The sequence below is a fragment of the Myxocyprinus asiaticus genome, chromosome 49 (assembly GCF_019703515.2).
Source record: "Myxocyprinus asiaticus isolate MX2 ecotype Aquarium Trade chromosome 49, UBuf_Myxa_2, whole genome shotgun sequence".
In the NCBI taxonomy this organism is placed as follows: Eukaryota; Metazoa; Chordata; class Actinopteri; order Cypriniformes; family Catostomidae; genus Myxocyprinus; species Myxocyprinus asiaticus.
Window position 1 is genome coordinate 9264593 of NC_059392.1, and position 15988 is coordinate 9280580.

The following is a 15988-nucleotide window of genomic DNA, read 5'->3' on the forward strand; positions in this document are numbered from 1 at the left end:
AACTTTTAATCTCCCATCTACAGGAAAAGTAAATGATAACCCATGTCTATTTACTTTAATCAACTTATAAGTATCGGAATGCCAAAAAAAAAATGTACTTAAGCATTTATATGAAATCTGGATAACTTCTAACATCTGTACAAAAAAAACAACAACAAAAAAAACACCATTCTGAATGTTGCTTAACAACAATCTTTATAATCCAAGACTTCCCAAATTTGGAGCAAACAAATCTATGTAATGTGAAACTGCCTGACTTTACAGGTTACCTCTGAAAAGCAGTGTTAAAAAAGGAAACGTTAGTCTGGGTCTCCATGGCTATTAGCCCGATTCGGCTGGTTTAAGTCTATCAGCACACCACCCTCTGGTCCAAACAAAACCACCTGTTTTAACTGGACAATCTAAAACTCGTAACTTTATTCCCATTGTTCCGCTGAAGTATTCGAGAATTTGGATGTCGTAAGACGAATTTCGTAATCCCTCCACGTGGCTCAACAATAAGGATGCCAGTTGTTCAAATTCGTACTTGCCCTGTTGCTTTCACGGGCCCTACCAAGAAAATGGTACATTTTATTTTTAGCAATATATTGTATATGTTAGAAAGAAAAAAAAAAATGATATTTTTGCATTGAACATCAAGATTTATTTATTTTTTTCAACAATAGCTTTTAAACTCAAAGGAATATTTTGGGTTGACTACAAATGAAGCTCAATCGACAGTATTTGTGGCATAATGTTGATTACCACAAAAAATTATTTAGACTCGTCTCTCCTTTTCTTTAAAAAAAAGCAAAAATCGAGGTTACAGTAAGACACTTACAATGAAAGTGAATGGGGCCAATTTTTGGAGGGTTTAAAGGCAAAAATGTGAAGCTTATAATTTAATAAAAGCACTTTAGGGTTTTAGGGTTTACGTCATTACGTCGTCATGGCAACAAAGTTGTGTAATTGGATATAATGTTACATAGAAAAGGTTAGTTAGTGATTTTATCACACTAAAATCTTATTGTTTATGTCTTGTGGCAATACTTTTGAAACAGTGAGTATTTTAATGATACCCATTCACTTCCATTGTACAGTAAGTGCCTCACTGTAACCCAGATTTATGCTTTTTTTTAAAGAAAAAGAGGGACAGGTTGAAATCAATTTTTGTGGTAATCAATACTATGCTACAAATGCTGCTGATTGAGCTTAACTTGTATTGAACCCGGAATATTCCTTTAACACATTAAATCCATAAACACATTTTTGCAGAGATTTCACTGGAAAATAAGAATAGACCAAATTTTTGACTTTGTCTCACATTATGTTTCTGACAAAATCTCATCTATTTTCAGCAATAAAACTTTACCTTGGTGACATTCACAACAACGAAGTTCAATAAATCACAGAAAACCAAGGGTTAAATACACTAAACAGTTGCGCCACTTTTGCGAGTGGTATTTCAGCGCAAAAACCTGCGTCTTTTTCAATCTAGTTTAAACAAGCGAAATCAGCATTAAAATATCGCTGCTTCTTGAGTTTTTAAAAATGTAATTAACGTGAATTTCCATAATCATGCCTCCTTCCTATGTAAATTAGGCTCAATATAGATAGCGCTTTTTTCACAAAAATCCACGCGATTTGACTGGCGCAATTAACATCGTGCAATTAAACAGAATTTCGTGTCAGAAAACGTGATGTTTGCGAACATTTTCTATCAACCATGCACTAAACCAGCGTGTGCAAATAAACAGCGCTTTTACCAGGTGCAATTCATTCATATGCCACACGAATGTGTTTTTGTTTGAAAACATTCATTTTGCTACGTTTTCGCCTCTCATCAACACGAATTTCGAAAATGCTCTTGATTACCATATACTTTGGAAAATGTTAAGAAGGGCCTGGTAGCTCAGTGTTAAAAGATGCTGGCTACCACCCCTGGAGCTTGCTAGTTTGCTAGTTCGAATCCCAGGGCGTGCTGAGTGACTCCAGCCAGGTCTCCTAAGCAACCAAATTGGCCCGGATGCTAGGGAGGGTAGAGTCACATGGGGTAACCTCCTTACGGTCGCTATAATGTGGTTCGTTCTCGGTGGGGCGCGTGGTGAGTTGAGCGTGGATGCCGCGGTGGATGGGGTGAAGCCTCCACACACTATGTCTCCGTGGCAACACGCTCAACAAGCCACGTGATAAGATGTGCGGGTTGACAGTCTCAGACGTGGAGGCAACTGGGATTCGTCCTCCGCCACCCGGATTGAGGCGAATCACTACGCGACCACGAGGACTTAAAAGCACATTGGAATTGGGCATTCCAAATTGGGAGAAAAAGGGGAAAAAAAATCCCCCGCAAAAAAAAAACTAAAAAAGAATTAGTCTTTAAGCTTGAGACATGAAAACACATGTAGCCTACATAATCCACTAGCACTGGTCCAATAGGGCAAATGATAGTTTCATCAACTAGCCTGAAACTCTTTCACACTGGCCCCCTGGCCAACAGGCCATCATTACTATTGAGCCAAGTAGTAATGTTGTCCTCAAGCAAACAGAAAATAAGTCTGCTAGAATGGATAGGTATATAAGCGGTGTTATTGTCAAAATGAAGTGGGTGTGTTTGCTGGCCTGCACCCCTTTTGCTCTGGCAAGACTGTGAGATCAGTTTAATTACTAACTGTAGCTCCTCTCAGAAGCCCCACTTTTGCCATCTGCGTATGAGGTCAGCCTCTCTTCAGATGGCTTTTAATCAAGGGGGCACCAGCAATGCTCCACTGCTTTAAATAAGACCTGAGGAAACCTGATCGGTCTGTATGCAGGTCAGAGATGAGGAGAGAGAGAGCCAATATCAACGAGGAGACACAGGCACTCCTGCGTCGTCTGCGTTTTCCTCCCTCTTGTTCTCACGCTGACATCTCTTATTCACGATCACAACTGAATTAAAAAGAAAACGCAACTCTGCCGATTAGGATGTTAGCAGGAGCAAGGCACTCCCTGCTGAACAGCTTTTCAGAACATCAAAACTGAGGATTTCAGTGGGCCGGGGGGAAATGCGATTCAGTGACAGTGAGCGTTAGCCATACTTATCCTTACAAAAAGCTCAAAGGCTCCGGGCCTTTGTGTTCCCACCAAGTCAAAGTAATTCACACGCTCCCGTTTTGCAACCTGCCGTCTGCCAGATACCCTCGTTTTCCAATGCGGTGCTAAATCTCACATTTACAGCTTTATCTCCATCGTCTTCGAGTTACACTGCGTTTTGACTCTTTTATCGGTACCTCATCAAAGCAGAAGACGGGCGCATACAGAACCCAGGGAAAAGCGGATGTGTACGCTGCCAACTCACTTAGACTTCAGCATCACGATTTGCGTGTGAGAGGAAATGAATGTAATTAAGGTGCTCAGTTTGCCTGGTGAAACAAAGTGCGCTCCTCGCCTTCCAAGTAAAAGCCTGTGTTTGTGCTGCCGTCAGTTCAAGACGGATCCCCTGCTGCCTTCTAACAATTAACAGTCTCTCCATCAGATATTTGCGCCAGACTTCACCCGGGTCCTTCTTCAAGTATAAGCTAAACTAATACGACAGTCAGTTTTGTTAGAATTGCTCTGTGTTTTATATTGGACAGTGACTTCGCGATTACGATAATTAACTTCAAATAAGTCACGTTGCATTTTGAACTAAAGTGTATCCCGAAATGATCACATATTAATAGTGTATTTTACATATAATCAGCGTGCATATTTAGAAAAAGTCATATACATATGTGTCTTCTTGTTTGTAATTACTTTCTCAGCATCTGACATCACATATTCTGCCAAAAGTTAGTCGCTCTGCTCAATCGGCATGTTGTATTTATTTGGGAAACGTGTAAACTGGCAGAAAAGAAGCAGATGACGGTCATTCTTCTGCATTAGCGTCACTGTTAAGTAAATTTTGAGTTGCACAAGGAATTTTACACTCTTGTCCTGTTCTTTCCAGCTGCTTTATTGCCTGATGATAAAATGAAGAGCTTCTGCCACTCATATGGTTTGTGTATTCCAATAAAAAAACAATGTGTGGCACATTCATGCTTTTGTAGTAACAAAGTCAAACAATTTGGTTCCCATGTTTTGTATTCGTTAGCATTTTAAGAGAATGTGTGGATTCAAAAAGGGACTTACCTGCATGCACAAAGTAGGCCAAGTACAGGTCGAGTTCCTTGACGGAAACTCCTATGTGATGCGGCTGCACACACAGCCCTGGGTTCGAGCACTGCGGAGATTTAACCAGCCTTTCGCCATCAGTACTTTCAAGCGGAATACCTTTAAATAAAATCACCATGACCAGGTCCAAGCGCCACACTTTGTCCGCCTGGCGCAGGCAGTCGATCCTTCTCATCTTGCCCTTCTGGTCAGGGTTGGAGAGCACACAGCAAGGGGGCTTCTTCCCGGTGACGGAGAGCACAAAATCCTCACGGAACTCGGGCCGGATGTCCTTGCGGAGTTTGGCGAGCAGTCGCGATGCCCACTTTTGCTTGACCTCTGGCTTCTCGCTAAGCAGTTCGTCTTTCACGGCTCGCTCCTCTTCTTTAGACATGCGCTTCTCGTGCTTCTTGAAGTATTTTCTCTTGCGGGCTTGCAAGTTGAACCAAGTGTAGGCGAATGCTCTCACATGGGGCAGCAGTGCTTCAATGAAAGGATGGAATTCATCCTGCATACACAGCAGAAGGACAAAGGAGTAGAAATTAGTCCACGTGGGAGAAACGAGAAAGGTTACAGATACATTTTGTCAAAAAAAATATATATTGAACTGCAAGAATTCAAAAATGAAAACACCGAAAACTTTTTCCGAAAAAGAAACCTTTACTAAACATTTCGTGAAATTATGAAAAATAAAACACGTAAAACAAGTGAAAAAAGTAACATGCTTTCCAGAACAGACACCATGAAAGCAAAACATATATATCGATATTAAACTCCACAAGATTATTTTGAAAAACAGCCTTCGACAGCAGGAGTGTGTCTGCGAGCCGAGCAGGGCGGTGTGTGTATGTGTGTGTGAAGCTCGTCTCGGACATATCTTGGCTCTCTTGCAAGAATGCTGGTCTACAGGGTCTGCCAGGGCCGAGAAAAAGCAACAACCGACCAGGAAAATTGGACTGGCTATTTTTATCTGTTCTCCATAAAAATGCACACACAGTTCCAAAGCAGTGCTACTTGATTTCCTATCTGAGTGGAGTGTGTTGTCTTCAGACGGGAGTGTATGCAGGCGAGATTGTGCCGATTTTGGGATTGCTTCACCTGCCGCTAGCACACAACCTGGCAAAAAATCAATTCTAAAATAAAACCTCAACAACTGACAAAAACATCACAGAAATATCGCCCTTGCTTTTTTAAATTCATGTCTTTATACACCGTCTGGCGGCAGATATAATCATTCAACAACAAAAAAATTTTTTTATCTTTTATAACTTTAAAGCAAAGTAGGCTACATTTGGAATCTTATAATATTAACAAGAAAATGTGATATTCAATAATGCCGTTATAACTGTTAAATCTAATTACTGTGATAACACGTTTGTAATTTGTAATTCTTATTCTCTCTTTGTCTTTATGTATCAAGGTATAAAATGTGTCCTGTAACTGTAAGTCTGCATATGGATTTAAATACCCAATTCTTTATTGCCTTTAAAAAGAAACACTAATAACTATGCAAATAAATAACGTGTGGTTTCTAAAATAAAATCATTTACAGAAAATAACTCTGGGTTTTTATTACATAGAGAGAATAATGGCAGACTGCCAATCACAAGAATAACATTTCCACAAACAGCAATAGCCATGTATCGTGTCCCAAAACCAACCGTGCGAGCACGAGAGGGCTGCCAGCAAGAAATGAAAGTGCACCATCTCTGTGTTGGGGACAAATTTCATTTAAATAACTACAGAGATATGAACATAACACATTGGGTTCGACTCGCTGCCTTTAGAAATTTAAAAATGAATTTGGTGTCATTTATGAACATTAATTAAATAACAGTAATTCGTCATTCTTGGGCCAATTTCAAACCCTACTGCTAACATTGGTTTCATAATTAAAAATAATCACAATATACACCATCAAGCAAAATAAAAAACTATTTTTTTTATTTATTTATTTTTATTCTGAAATTCAACCAAAAGATGATTTACAATATTATAACCATTTTGGGGATTTAAAAACGTCAAAGCTTGAGTGAAAATGGTTGTTTGAAATTACTATGTCTTATCATGTTAATTACAGTCCATATAGGTATATATTGCCATCTATTTTTATACACCAGAGGAAATAAAATCAGCATAAAGTGAATATATGTTATTATAGTGTAAGGCACTGCAGTGTGTGTGTGTGTGTGTGTGTGTATTAGTGTGTGTCTACAAGAAAAATCTCCTGTGAGACACCAAAGCAAATGTACATGCTTAATCATATTGTTTCCTTCCTGTCTCGTACAAGAATCAAACATCCTCGCCTCAAGGCATAAAAACTGTATTGTTTCATCCTGCATTTAAGCCAGTGAATGAATTCTCTTATCTCCCTTCAGTGACTATCCAAGTAACTTAATCCAAATTCTGTGAAATACTGCTCTTCAATAACTGATATCATCTATTGTTGCGGCTTTTGTACATGTACATGGTGCATATCATATTTTTTATTTTTAAGAAAAAAAAGGGTGCGTCTCCAGACTTGTCTACATACACACTCGTACCTATAAATTTGCCTGAAAACTCAGTTTGGGAAACATCCAGGCTGCAGTCCAGCTCGCGACAGTAAAAACACGATGCTGACTTTCTACAGTTCTCTGTGCCACAAAGAACAATGTCTTAGTGATAAAAGCAATTTTCTAAATAATGGTAATATTTGATATATATATATATATATAGTAAATAAATAAATAAAAACTGCAAAGTATGGAAATAGTTCACTTTTGAGTTCCACTATATTATAGAACCATAATTATGAAAAGCTTGTTATTGGATAGCAATGTTATTATTTCATAGCTATGTTATTTCACATGGTATTTTACAAATTTATGTAAATTTAGCTCAGAAAAACTGCATTAAATCTATATGCTCAGTTTACAATTGGGAAAAATGTAAGAATGGCAAAAAAAAAAAAAAAAAGCTCTTTACTTTTTGAAGCGTGCATGAGTCAAAAAGTGACAATATAGGGTCTAGTTAGTATATGTGAGGTTTTTTCAAAAACCTAAAGTGTTTCAAGCTGACACCCTCTATCCTATAGGAAGGCCTCAGCAGGGAACAAAAGTGCCTCGCTGCCAAGAAAAACATTTGCATTACTATCCATGTCAAAATAACAGGTAAAATGGACCTGTGAATACACTAAAAGGACAATTAATATTTTGATGTCAATACATTGAAAAGCTAATTACTAGCACGGAAAATAAATCCATATTTTATATGAATTCTGCATTGTAAAAAGATGAAAAACGTGCTTTTTTATTTAAAGGGTTTTTGAAGGAAAAATGCAAAGAGTGACAGTACATGATTTACTTTCTGGCATGCAGAGGACATTTTCAGTTCTTCAATTTACCAAACGATATAACACACACAGAAAAAAGTAAACCTCAAACTGCCTTAACACGGAAACAGAGAGGGGATCAATACCCAGTCTCAATGTGATTCAACGCAACTATGATTTTTAGCCATTTAATATTATGACTGTCAATTATTAGAAAGATCACTGTACTTTAACAGTACTTTACCTTTTTTTCTAAGACTGTAAGTCATCTTAATTCTGATCAAAGTCCTTTGCAATTTCGTTCAGCACCCTTTAGAAGTCCCTAATTGTTATCTTTTAATTTAAAATACTGTTAGTCAAGAAAATAAAAATATATAAGCTTTTATATAGGATATAAGGTGTGAGTCAATCAGATGTCAATAACAATGTGATTTCGAGGTTTATTTATTTGATAAGAAACATGTAAATATGCTAAAAGTCCTTAAATTCTGACCCAAATTTTCAAAAAGGGGAATCGTTTTCAGATCGTCTAGAATAAGGCTTCTCTTTCTTCTCACATTAACCATAATTTGTGAAACTATATATATATATATATATATATATATATATATATATATATATATATATATATATATATATATATATGAATCCTCCCCAGTATCTCACAACAGACTGTAACTAACATGGTCAAAAGAACGTCCCTATACCCAACACAATACTGAGGCCTTCTAGGTTTTGTGCACACATTAAAATGCTTCAAACCCCTAAAACAGACCGTTTTAGTACTAGAACCACCCTAAAATAGTTTAAAATCACATCAAGTATGCTATATAACGGTACAAATTTCCAGATGTCACCTTACTTCACCTGCCACCACGATTCCCACAATTAATGGATTTCTTTTTAAACCTACTTTAACCCTCTAATTTGCCGTTCGACTTTATTTTGATTTATTTTATAACTTTAATCAACAAACTCGAAGCACTATGTATTTGTAGGCCTATATATATATATATATATATATATATATATATATATATATATATATATATATATATATATTTTTTTTTTTTTTTTTTAGATACAACAAAACCCTAAACACATGAAAGAGCTAGCATAGACATAACTTTAAACAGCAGTCACAGTTATGAAAAGATTGGGCCATATTCATTTTAATAGGCTACTATAATTCATCTATATTCAAAAGCCGAACTTTGATACAACTGCAACTAAATCCATAAAAAAAAAAAAAGAAATTATAATAAATAAAGGCGGTGAACCTCCCAAAATTGACTTGAGTTGACTTTATATTATCACTAAAAAAACATACAATAAATAATAATAATAATAATAATAAATAAATAAAAATAAAAAGAATTTCTGATGTCATAAGGATTCGGGGATCTAAACAGATACACGTCATAGAAAAAGAAGCTGAGTATAGGGCAGCAGAACGTGCTTTCAAATGGTATGAAACCGTTTGACTTCTTTAATAGACTAATTCCAAATCGAATGTGGCTATTCACAGCCACTGAAAGAAACAGTCAATACGAAGTAACGAGCACCAAGTCAAATGTGCATAATGTAACTGCAAGGTTACAGTGTCATGTTGCTTGCACAAGAAAAAAAAAACTTTAGGTAAGGTCGTGCACACCTCTCACCTCAACATATCTTCATGCAGAACGTTATTTTAAAACTTAATCTCTTACATATCAATCGTGTCATGCAATAAAAATGATCTATTTATAAATGTGTGCAAGGAACATCTACAGTATGTTATGTATATATGTATGTGAGGTGGGCGCCATCCGCCATGTGGTAGTTCAGTTGGCTCTGTCAGAGCAGGAATCATTTACTGCACACAAAGTTACTTGTCTTAATGCAAAGGTTATCCCCTACCCGTCCCGTCCATTCACAGTCATAAAGACACCGCTTAAATGCAATCAATCAAGTTAAACATATATGAAAATGTCACTTACCTGTGTTAGACATAGCGGTGAATACATATCTGTCGGTTTTAACTCTTGAATTGGCGATGTGTCGGGATAACTGTAACGAATCAGCGTGTTTATGTATGTGTGTCGTGCGTGTGTGCGGGTGTGTATATGTGAATGTATGCGGTGTGTGTGTATGTGTATGTATGTATATGTGTGTCCGTGTGTATGAAAGGAGAAAAAAGAGAGACAGAGAAGAAGGGAGAGAGGGAAAATAAAGCCTGGCTTCTTGCTTTCACATTTCCAACTCTGCGAAGTGCGCGGGACGCTTCAGCGCTCCATAGAGCTGAACTTTAACCCCGCCTCGAGTTACACACATTTACTGTACTCGACTGTTGAAGCCGTACATCCAAAGTTTCACCAATGGCATTATCATCGACCGCAGCCTATAGAAAAGTCCCGACGACGGACGGCTGGAAGTGCACGGAGATTTCAGAAAGCCATGAGTGACACTCTGACGAGGAGCGGTCATTTCATCTTGCAGTCATTTTCGTAGAAAAACAAAAACAAGATGCAAAAAGTCGTCCGGATGCTTTACAAAACTCGCGTTTGATTCATTCTTCGCCGTCTCTTATTGAGCCGTGTCGCACGATTGAATCCACGGAGCGCATTGCATCGCAGGCATGTGGCGGAGCGAAGCAAAACTGAGTCGGATTAACGAGCAGCGAGGAGGGTTCGGCGTGCTTTAGGGAGATAGTAATATCCTTAAGACCCCCTGTTGCAAAGGCTGGCACTTGTGTCGTGGTTAGTTTCGTCCTGAGAGAGATATAGAGAGAGAGAGAGAGAGAGAAAGAGAGACAGGGTGTGTGGGGGTGTGGGGGGGTGTTCGAGTCCGTCCGACACAGCGCTGAAACGAAGCTCCCGTTCACTTTTCCCTTTCACAGTGGCCGATGGACAAACTCTTGGGCTCTTACCTCAGCACAGCGCCCTCAGTATCGGCACACGAGCCATACACACATAAGGGACAAGGGAAATGTGCACTCCAAATGTCTTTGCCCTTTATATTGACAGGACTTCTGCTCTATTTAAAAATATTGTGATGGGGAAAGTGTGCGAATTAATTTAGCTATCGTGCATCGTCAAAAATTCGATGTCAAATGCGCCGAATGGAAGTCTCTGGCTCTTGATTTCTTCCTTTCTTTTGCTTTCATTCAAGACTGACCGTGGATATGACTACAAGGCCATACGCAAACTAAAAAAACAACTAAATAAACAAAAAAAAAAAAAAAAAAAAAAGAGGGAAGCTCCTTGGAAATGGTTATAGGACGAAATTAATCTGAACAACACTGCGTTTATTGCCCCTTTACAAAGGGTGAACTTGAGTTATACTGCCCCTTTACTAAAGTTAACAAATTCTTAACTGACTGCCAATGTGTCATATTTAACTCCCTGAGCAATTACTGTGCCTAAAAGATTATTGTTGAAATCAGCGTCTACGTAAAGACTGTATCCCATGTTATTTTCAATATTCGTAGAATAATTTCAAAAACAGTTGTACACTGTAAACCCTAAAGTTATCATTTCTGGAAATATCAAGTTGTCTTAATTAAGGATTAGCCTACTTGAAATGTCAGGTTTTGGGCTCATAACTCAAATATATTAAGTTCATTGAACTTATTTATCTTAAAAATCCATAGACTTAAGATTTTAACTGTTAATAACTCAAACTTTTGAGTACATAATTGAGGCTATGTCAAATGCCCATAATGCTTTGAATTATTTAATTATGTTTCCTAGGTTTTAGCTCTTTTGTAGTATTATTTATGTTGTTTTGTTGCTAATAATTGTTTCGTGTGATGTCACCATTAGGGTGATCAGTGTCCTGTTTGGTCAAGTTGGACCCTGTTGACTAATTCTCTTTGTGCATGTGCAGTTAAAGTGCATGCATTTCTTTGGAGAATTAAGTTTATATAATGACTGACCTATAATCAGTTGTGATATTTATTTGAACAGTGCTATTGTTTGATCTAAAATGTAATCAATTCAATTAAAATTATTAACAACAGTAGAAACAACATTTAAAAAGCAAATCTGAGTTAAGTCTACTTGCATCTAGTTAACTTAACCTAGTTAAGTTCATTCTATATGAAAACTAAGTTAATTGAACTTAATTGTATACATTTTGGAGACACTGTTGCTCAATTCAATTGAGGGAAAGAGTTTACTCAATCAAATGAGTAGAGTCAACTTATTAGGGTTTTCAGTGTAAGTGCACATCACATTGACTCTTGGAATGGGTCGCTTTAACATGCGAAAACTTGAAAAAATGCATCATTTCCATTATTGCAACGGTAATATATATATATATATATATATATATATATATATATATATATATATATATAACCAAAAGTTCAAGTGATTGAACATCAAGTGCTTATATGCAGCACTTTGATCTGCATGTAATCAATATTAAGCAATTATAAGACAGTTATAAGCACCGATTTTCAATGTCAATGAATTAAATGTAAATTTCAGACTGATATGTGGCCGGCACATGTTCCTTATAGAGCATATGCCTATTCAAATTCATATTTCGGATTCGTATTTGACATATAAAAAATATGGCAGGTCTTGTGCATGTTTTCAAAAGTCATAATGTCTTTAAAGGGATAGTTCATCCAATCATTAAAATTCTCTCATAATTTACTCACCCTCATGCCATCCCAGATGTATATGACTTTCTTTCTTTTGCTGAACACAAACTAAGATTTTTAGAAGAATATTTCAGCTCTGTTGGTCCTTTCAGTGCAAGTGAATGGTGGCCAGAACTTTGAAGCTCCAAAAAGCACATAAAGGCATCATAAAAGTAATCAATATGACTCCAGTGGTTAAATCCATGTCCTCAAAAGTGATATGATAGGTGTGGGTAAGAAACAGATCAATATTTAAGTACTTTTTTACTATAAATCTCCACTTTCACTTTCAGATGTGAAAGTGAAACCAAACAGGCTCCTCATGTGAGTTTCAGATGTGAAAGGGAAAGTTGAAATTTAGAGTAAAAAAGGACTTACATTTTGATCTGTTTCTCACCCATACTTATATAGCTTTTGAAGATATAAATTTAACCACATATGGATTACTTCTATGCTGCTTTTATCTGCTTTTTGGACCTTCAGATTTCTGGCCACCATTCACTTGCACTGAAAGGACCAACAGAACTTAGATATTCTTATAAAACATCTTCATTTGTGTTCAGCAGAAGAAAGAAAGTCAAACACATCTGTAGGTAAATCATGAGGGAATTTTCATTTTTGGGTGAACTATCCCTTTAAAGGGTCACCTACGTTATTTCAAGCACATGTTTTAAAAGAGATAGACACTGATTGATAGCTCAGGGACTGTCGATGCAATATTATGTTTCTAATCACGTGTACTGAACGTGCAAACAACATTAATAAACAAATCAAGTCCGATGTAATTCAGCTGCTCAGTTTGTTTGGCACTCAACGCCGTTTTATTATTAACCACATACTCTCGCATATAAGTTAATCGTGCGCCCCCTAGAAAACTGCCAAGCGCAGCAACAGAAAAGGTATTTTTAGGAAGACAGAATTACATTATGTTATAGGAAGTAAGACATAAATTAATAAATAAAAAAATAAAAAAAATAAAAAAACACTGCACTGTATTCCACAGTCAAGCACTTAACTCTCGTGTGCAATTTGCTGGTGCATGGAGTAGCTATTAATGAAAGAAATACCCTCCGAAAGCGAGATGATGGTTAAGGTATAGCATAATGTATTATATAAATTAATATGCAGTTGCCTGTAATTATGCTCACACTAACTTGCTGCAGGTGCACGGCCGTCCCTCTGGAGTTTTCGCGAGCTTAGACGAGCTCCTCTGTGATTGGGCAAAACTCTGCAGTTCAAAGCTTACAACGTCGCTATTGGGCAAGTTTCACATGCATGTCACAGCAAACACCCCTGCACGCTGCAAGAGAAACTCCCTCATAGATACTCGGCTTGTCAGTAAACAGCCTCGCGGAAACACAATTAAGTAAGACAGGGAATAGAGCGAGAGCTCTTATCTTCATTACATCAGACTTCCTTTTGGTTTTCGGAGACTGACAAGGATGCCAAGGCTCAAAACCTGCAATACGAGTAGTTAGATCTGGCTTTTGAAACTAGTAATGTTATTAGCATTGTCTCTCACAATGCACGTGCCACCGCAAAATGTGAAAACTTTATAATGCTGCGACGAGGCGCAAAACTTGCCGCCGATGGCAATAATAAAAAGACTCATTAAAAATAAAAAGAAGTGAAATTGAGGTCTTGTCGTTTACAGGATAAATAAATAAATAAATAAAAACATGATTCTTCACTCCTGGATATTTGAGCGATCCAAGCATAACAGTGATGGCTGATGAGCAATACAAACTTTTACTGTCTTTGCCTTGGTGTACAGACAGACGTTGCAATCGATTCAGCAAGTCGGTCTCGTTTAATTCTGCACTAATAGCAATTTTATGGTAAATTACATAGAACGGATCCAACGGGTCTTGAGGTCTCACTTGTCATGAACACGAGTCGCGTGACCGTCGTTCGCCTCGAGCACTGCGATTATCTTTTTTTACACATGGACCATGCAACGTCCCAGAATAGCAGGAGTCGCAGTTTTTCGATGCGTTTAATGGGACTCTTTGATTTATTAAGACTCGTTAAAGGTTAAAATGCCACATTTAGGTGCACTAGATGGTTATGAATATTTAACATGCATTATAATATATGCATGTGATTATTTAACATGATTGAGTCCACGCTAACGAGGAAAGGGCTCAAGTTTTTGGAGGACTCTCAAATCTGACGTAATTCCGAAATCTAGCTTAATAGCAATCCTCTTGTCTTTAATCATGCAGCCCTTACTCATTCAAATCAAAAAACGACGCTGATCGTACGGAATAAACAGATTTACCTTTCTTCTTTTTTTCTTTCTTTTATTATTATTATTATTATTATTATTATTATTATTTTCAGAAAGTTAAAATTAATAAATTGTCTTGTCGTGATGTTTGGCACCCCTTAAAAAACAACAACTCGTACCTAAATTGGCTATACCAAAAGTCCATTGCCTCAGATATTATGAGATTTCTGTGAGTTTAGGGCCTATAATATTCGTATAGTCCGACTTTATTTTCTTGGTACATTTAAGGAAAAATTTCAGCACTGATTGACTGAACAGCGCCAATAGGCCTGATGACGAACTTTGTATTGAAAACGTTGCGCTATAGTCAGGGTGAACTGACAAAACATCAACTCTTTATAAATATTTTGTAATGATTTGAAGCTATATTACTATATGCATTGACTAAAATAATAGGAGTTATACAGTGAGTATGTTCATTGAAATTTCTCTCAAAGCCATGAACCTATTTGCACCTTGAGACAGTAAATATTAAAAAGTTTTTAATTAATGCCATTATAAGTATTGAGGTCAATGACATTGAGTTTAGTTTTTTTTTGGGGGGGGGGGGGGATTAATTTATTTTTTACTGTGGGCTAAATGGTGTTTAATATTCACCTTTTCATAGATCCGTAGTATTCGGTTATATAATCGAAATTACGGTATTTAAAAAATATACCGAGATACCGACTGACGCATTATCTCTGAAATTGAATGCGTTTTAAAACCTACACAATTTATTATGATTTGTTTATTTATTTTATTATTATTATTATTATTATTATTATTATTATTATTTTCCAAAAAATAATGGCCTATTGTAAGACAAAGAGTGGAATTAGCCCAACGAACCAAAATCAATCATTTAAAATAAAGATCTAAAGTTCCCATAATTTTGTTTCTCAATAGAAAAACAACGACCAAACTAAGACTTGTCCTTCTGTCTAATTGTGGCAGACATTAGGGACGCCTTTATAGTATTTTCTGCCAAGTTCTACGAGAAGGTTCTGGATGCCAAGGCAACTGTGCCAAGGCTTTCGGAGGCAGAGTGGCAAAGACAAAGCAAAAAAAAAAAAAAAAAAAAAAAAGGTGCACTTTATGAAGGGCAATGGCATGGATAAACACAGCTAACTACAGGGTTTGGACTCTTCCATCCGAACTAAATTTTGGTTGGTGTGTTTCTATTTCACTTCAAATGAGCCACTGTCACAGGACAAACTAGCTAAGGTAACGCAACTAATCAACTTGAATGGAGTTTCTCCCAACTTGAGTGGTGGACGTGAGTACGAATCACTTTTTTGTTCGCGTTTAACGCAGTTGTACACAGAAGTAAGAAACGCATCTGCTGAGAAGTAGTTCGTGTTTATCGGGTGTGAAAGCACATCGCTGCCAGGCGTGTCTGTGTGTGTAAATCTATCAGTTTGTGGGGGGAAAGAAAGTGCTCGCACGCTGCGGTCACACGAAGTTTCACTGAACATCTCGTTTGTTTTCAGGGGTAAAAAACCCAAAAGGCATACCTGTAAAACTCAGCGTTAGATCGCCATCTAATGAAAACTTAATACTCAAACTTAATGGAAAAGTAAAGGGAATAAATGAGCTGAGTTATCCGTTTAGATTTCAATGCTTTAAT

The 15988-nt window shown here is 37.0% G+C and overlaps 1 protein-coding gene across 2 annotated transcripts in view; it reads right to left on the bottom strand.

Annotated features, from left to right (window-relative positions):
* Positions 1–10235, bottom strand: part of LOC127437993 (nuclear factor 1 A-type-like) — a 190320-nt gene extending 180085 nt beyond the window's left edge. Inside the window, exons 1-3 of one of the 2 annotated variants that reach the window (XM_051693198.1) lie at positions 9439–10235; positions 4126–4654; positions 213–549 (exon numbers count right to left, since the gene is read on the bottom strand). In XM_051693198.1, coding sequence (XP_051549158.1) covers positions 515–549; positions 4126–4654; positions 9439–9465 — 591 coding nt within the window. In that variant the 5' untranslated portion in view covers positions 9466–10235 and the 3' untranslated portion in view covers positions 213–514. Of the gene's footprint in view, positions 1–212; positions 550–4125; positions 4655–9438 lie in introns of those variants that run through there. The other variant, XM_051693197.1, reaches the window with a different exon arrangement.
* Positions 10236–15988: the final 5753 nt, after the last annotated feature.